The 5,409-nt window shown below is 42.2% G+C and overlaps 1 protein-coding gene across 7 annotated transcripts in view; it reads left to right on the top strand.

The window, feature by feature from the left end:
* Positions 1 to 1,223: 1,223 nt before the first annotated feature.
* The window catches only part of EZH2 (enhancer of zeste 2 polycomb repressive complex 2 subunit), a 42,074-nt gene continuing 37,888 nt past the window's right edge, over positions 1,224 to 5,409 (top strand). For 2 of the 7 annotated variants that reach the window (XM_035021329.1, XM_035021328.1), the window contains exons 1-2: positions 1,224 to 3,955; positions 4,561 to 4,662. In XM_035021329.1, coding sequence (XP_034877220.1) covers positions 3,839 to 3,955; positions 4,561 to 4,662 — 219 coding nt within the window. In that variant the 5' untranslated portion in view covers positions 1,224 to 3,838. Of the gene's footprint in view, positions 3,956 to 4,560; positions 4,690 to 5,409 lie in introns of all 7 variants that reach the window. The other 5 variants (XM_035021326.1, XM_035021324.1, XM_035021325.1 and 2 more) reach the window with 3 other exon arrangements.

Genomic DNA, 5,409 nt, shown 5'->3' with positions numbered 1-5,409 from the left:
GAAACCAAGAGTCTGACGTTTAACTGATTAAGCCACCCAGCACCCCAATCCTCATCCATTTAATGGCACGTTATTTTAATACGGGTTTCTTTCTGCCAGTATATGAATGTTTGGAACATAATACTTACTGGGTTGTGGTATGGTGGAAAGCAGAGTCAGAAGACCTCGTTCGAGGCTGTCATTCATTGGGAAGGGTGAGGGGCTGGCTGACGTTTGGAGGCTTACTGCATGCTTAGAACTAGGTGATTCTGTGTGTTTGGTGTTTGCAACCAACTTGGAGGTATTGATGTCATCCCTGTAGTACTTCCTTAGTAAAAAGAAATTACAGAAGCTCCAGGTTTTATATTCAGGATCTCTTGACCGTGGGGTCTGAATTGTCCTGAGACTCATCTCCTTGGCGGTTTCTTGGTGGTGGGGTACATTTCCCTCATTTTCCTTGCCCACGCCTGGGAGTTCCCACCCTTCCTTTTCATACCTTGTGGCACACCTAGACTTTGTGAGCAGTTCACCATTGGTGTATGTTAGTAGACGTGTTTTGTTTTTGTTTGTTTTAAAATGTATTTGCCAGGGGCGCCTGGGTGGCTCCGTTGGTTAAGCCTTTGGCTCAGGTCATGATCTCAGCGTCCTGAGATCCTGCTCAGTGGGGAGCCTATTTCTCCCTCTCTCTCTGCCCCTCCCCCCGCTTGTGTGCGCACGCACGAGCGTGCTCTCTTTTTCTCTCTCTCAAAAAAATAATGTATTTGCCAGGCACACAGCCAGGCTCTGAGATTTTAAAATGAATAAGAACGGTTCTTGCTACTGAAGAACTTCCAGTGGGGATGAACTGGAGTGAAAAACATGAAAATATGATTTTAATATGTTGTAAATGCTATGATAGTGGGAGGGGATTTATTGTAAAACATTATTCTAAATGGTACCTTAAATTTCATTACTTTTTTAGTCGACTAGCCTGTTTATCCCTATGGGTTCAAAGAACAGTCTGCACACTTTTAGATTTATTTCTTAGATTGTTATTCAGAGGTCATGATCCTTGTATTTGGATAATTCCCACAGGTGAATTACCATAATTTTTCTTTTCTTTTTAAAAGATTTTTATTAGAGTATGAGAAGGGGGGGGTCAGAGGGAGAAGCAGACTCTCCGCCAAGCAGGAGCCCGATATGGGACTCGATCCCGGGACTCCAGGATCATGACTTGAGCCAAAGGCAGCCGCTTAACCAACTGAGCCACCCAGGCGCCCCTACCCTAATTTTTCTTATTTCTCTCTATTGTGCATAGTTACCAGATCATCCTGTAGCGTAACACCTTCACTTATATACTTCTTTATTTGGAAGAGCTGTGTGAAATTTCTAAACATGGAAATCTTGCCATACATGCCATCTTACAGAGAGGTTGATTCCAGAATCAATTTTGAAATGTTGTGTTCTTATCTTGCAACTTGTACAATTAATACTTCTGGTCAGAGAGACTTTTGTTGTGACATACTTCATCAGAGACGTTGTTACTAATGGTAGGAACACCATGGAAGGGACTCCACACTCTTCCACAGGGAGGTTCTAGTATGAAAACACGGAATGCTAACTGATGTAACGCTCTCTCTTCACCAGCGCAGATGTGCACCTTAAAGAAATGAACTATGGTACCCCCGGGTACCGCACGCTGGGGGCAAGTTAGTGCCAGGACCCTGCTCCCAAGTTCCGTCAGGTGCAGGGGCATCACCTGCACAGGACCGAGAATTTGTCAAGGCTGGGGATGGACTAGTTGTGGGTTAGTCTGGGAGCTAATGAAGCAGGATAATCCCTTTTTATCTGATGGCTTTCCCTTCTAGTTCCTAGGCCTTTGAAGTGCTACAGGTCTGAAAATAATTTGTATAGACTTACTTGAGCTCATCTCTTAACTAGCAGATATGAAAGCAAACGATTACCAGTTATTTCTTAAATAAAGCCCATTTTTTTCCTGACTTCGGTGTCTTTTTGGCCTACCTCACCATCTTCTGTCATCCTCACTTGTACTTTGCCTCAAAGATGGGGTCATCTTCCTGAGTCCATCCAGGCTTTCTGGGTCTACCTTTGCTCCCAAAGGCAAGGTCACGCTTGGAACCTTCTCAGTTATCTCTGTGGCCTCATCCAACTGACTTAGCTCAAGTTCTGAAATCTCTTCATTCTTCTCATTCCCTCAGTGCTTGTAATTTGGGGTCTTCAGCTAGTTTGGTGTCCATCTTTGTTACCTTGGCAGAGCCCCATATCCAGCTGTTCCCTGCTTATACCTTAGGGTCCCTTCTGTTCTTTCTTGACCTTTGGAAATCCAGCTCAACTTTGAAGGTTGAGTTGTCACCTTTCCTGCCACTCCCTCCCGAGGACTTTTTCCTGTATGTCTCATACTGTATTTTCTTCTCTTCAGCTTGTTGGGTGGGACCTAAGCTCCACGAGGGCAAGTTCTGTGTCATTTATCTTTGTATATTCAGGGCCGGGTTCCTAGTAGTCGGTTATCCTGTGCTTATCTCGCCCCCCTTTCAGCCTGAGTAATCCACGAGGCTGCTTTCTTTGTCATTGGTGGGTGGGTATTCTGACAGAAAGTTACCCACTGACCTCCGGCCTGTTTTCTCTAAATCTTGTCTCCTTAGGTGATTTCTCTGTGCCCGAGGGTTTTATGTGGACAGGTAAATGAAGCCCTGCTTAGTTACTGGCTATTCAAGCCAGAACACCATCCACTCCCATATTTAAGTCATCACCAAGTTTTCTCTTAAGTGACTCTTGAATTCCTTTACTTTCCTCATCACCAGTGTGGTGGGAGGTGGGAGAAGCTACCCTCCTCTCTTGTGCAAAGACTACTGCAGCCCTGTCTAACCCCCTCTGCTGCTCAGTGGCTCTTTCCAGAATGTCAATCTCCCCCTTCCCTTTTATTTAAAAAATTCTGGCTTTCCTTTGTTTGTAGATAAATGAAAGCAAACATCCCTAATGTGGCACCACCTTTGCACTGTCTGACAGAGAAATGTCCTAATCTTTTGAAGGCACAAGTGTGATTTTAATACTTTGAGAAGCAGATGTTCTAGAAGAGGACACTTGTTTAGACTTAAAATGGGGACTACTCTGTCGGATGACTTAGGCACCTGGGGGACTATGGGCTGTCCCCACATTTAAACATAATTGGTTCCTAGAGCCTGCAACTGAAGATAAGGCTGAAGAATTTACTTGGCACTTGCTGCATTTCTGGTTTGCTAGCCGAGAAACCCCTCATGTGAGTAAAGGTGTACAAGAGGCAGAAATACAGACTTCTCAGTGTTGATGGCGAGAAGCATGGTTACAAGTGTGTTTCAGGGGACCGCTTTCATTTGTACATTTGTTATACGTTGTACTATATATTTTTTACTTTATTGCTGCATGTACATTTTTCTTTTTCACATTTCTCTTTTTCAGTTATGTTATTCATTTATGCCTGTACCTGCTGACTTAATGATGAAAAACTTAGAGTAACGTGTCTACATTTTTTTTCCCTCCAGAAGTGTGGATCTCATAGACTAAAAACTAGCTTGTTGTAGTATGCTTCCTTTCTCCAATGGGATCACATTTCCGTAAGACGGCTGCTTTTTAGGAGTGGAGAGCCTTTGTCAATAAAAATATCTTTTAAAAGTTGTATTCAATCAAAACTTAGACGGTGAACGAACTGTTTTACGGATGTAACCCTGCAGCCCGAGTGAGCACTCTTCTCGCACGTGTCACTGGCATCATGTACTGTTTCTTTTGTTGATTGTTAGTTTGCTGGGGATGAAAGCACAAGTGATCATATTCAGGCTGGTTAGATTAGTGATTTTAATATGAAACCATTGCTTTTAGAATAATCATGGGCCAGACTGGGAAGAAATCTGAGAAGGGACCGGTTTGTTGGCGCAAGCGTGTAAAATCAGAGTACATGCGACTGCGGCAGCTCAAGCGGTTCAGGCGGGCTGACGAAGTGAAGGTACAGCTTTTATCTTCTGTGGAGCGCACCCATGGTTAAGGTTAAGGATCGTCCCCCCCCTCCCCCCAAGATAAGTTTCAATTTGCAAGATAAGTCCGATTTCAGCCAAGGTCATATTTGTAGTAAGATAAATGAAGGCTGGGAAACCCAGGGCCTTGATCTGTCTTAATTAACCTAAAGACGGTCCCAGGCACGGGAACGAGAATGGAAAGATTGTAATCTAATGGCTAGTCACTCTGCTTTGAAATCACTATCTTTTTAGTGTATCCTTTGTGTTGCACATGCAGATTGGGGACCCAAATATAAAGGGATGTGTTTCAGGGTTTTATGTTTCTAAAGTCATTGTGATTTTGTTTTTATATGATGTTAACAAAGAAAGGATGGAATGATTTTCTGGTCCCCGCCCACTCTTAATAAAATAATCCGTGTGGTGCTTTTGTGTTATTCGAATGTGGGAAACTACAGTTTAGTGTAAAATCTGTATGTGTGTGAAGGAATGCTCCTGTTATTTTTGAGAAATCACTAGATTTTAACCTACGTTAGAGATACTATGAATTTTCTAACAATGAACAATTTCTCTTCTCCTCTCCTTCATTTTTTTAAAGAGTATGTTTAGTTCCAATCGTCAGAAAATTTTGGAAAGAACGGAAATCTTAAACCAAGAATGGAAGCAGCGAAGGATACAGCCTGTGCACATCCTGACTTCTGTGAGCTCATTGCGCGGGACCAGGGAGGTTGGTTAACTCACGCACTGTAGTAATTATCAGTGCATTCTGGTTTTTGCTGTTGCAATGTTGGTTGGTTATTGATAGGAAGTCATTTACCTCAGGATGTCCATCTTTTTATTGTTCTTTCTTTTTCATGTGCAACTATGAGTGGCTGCCTTAGGTAACCTACTAGTTACTCCTATACGAGAGCTGTAGTGTTTAGCATATATTTTCACTGTTACCAGGTAGGTGTGTAGATTTTTATAGGATTGTTGATTAAAAAAAACTGTTAAGTTAAATGCTCTTTAACGGCCTCATCAGATCACTGTTTAGAGCAAGGCTTTCTGACTCAGTTTTTTTTCTGCCCCTTAATATAAATTAGCTATGCTATAAGAAATGTTTCCGTTTCATTCATGTTCATGGACTATGAAAGTTTTTTATTATTTGAACGTTTTGTTCAAATTCTAAGGCTCTCTAAGAATTTTTAAATTCAATGTTGAGAGATCAGAAGTCCTTTTCTATAGTATTTTCTGAAGGAAGGTGATAGATCTTAATCCTATTTTCAAAAGAAGGCAATAAATGTATGGCAGGTTTTATAATTAAAAGACACATAAAACACAGTGGCAGTAAAATGAAAAGAAAATGGCAGAAGCCTGGGGCACCTGGATGGCTCAGTTGGTTAAGTGTCTGACTCTTGATCTCAGCTCAGGTCTTGATCTCAGTCAGGGTTGTGAGTTCAAGCCCCCC

This window comes from Mirounga leonina, unplaced genomic scaffold (genome assembly GCF_011800145.1).
Source record: "Mirounga leonina isolate KUSES-001 unplaced genomic scaffold, KU_Mleo_1.0 Mir_174, whole genome shotgun sequence".
In the NCBI taxonomy this organism is placed as follows: Eukaryota; Metazoa; Chordata; class Mammalia; order Carnivora; family Phocidae; genus Mirounga; species Mirounga leonina.
The sequence above is the reverse complement of the archived record's forward strand: the minus strand, read 5'-3'. Positions and strand labels throughout refer to the sequence as shown.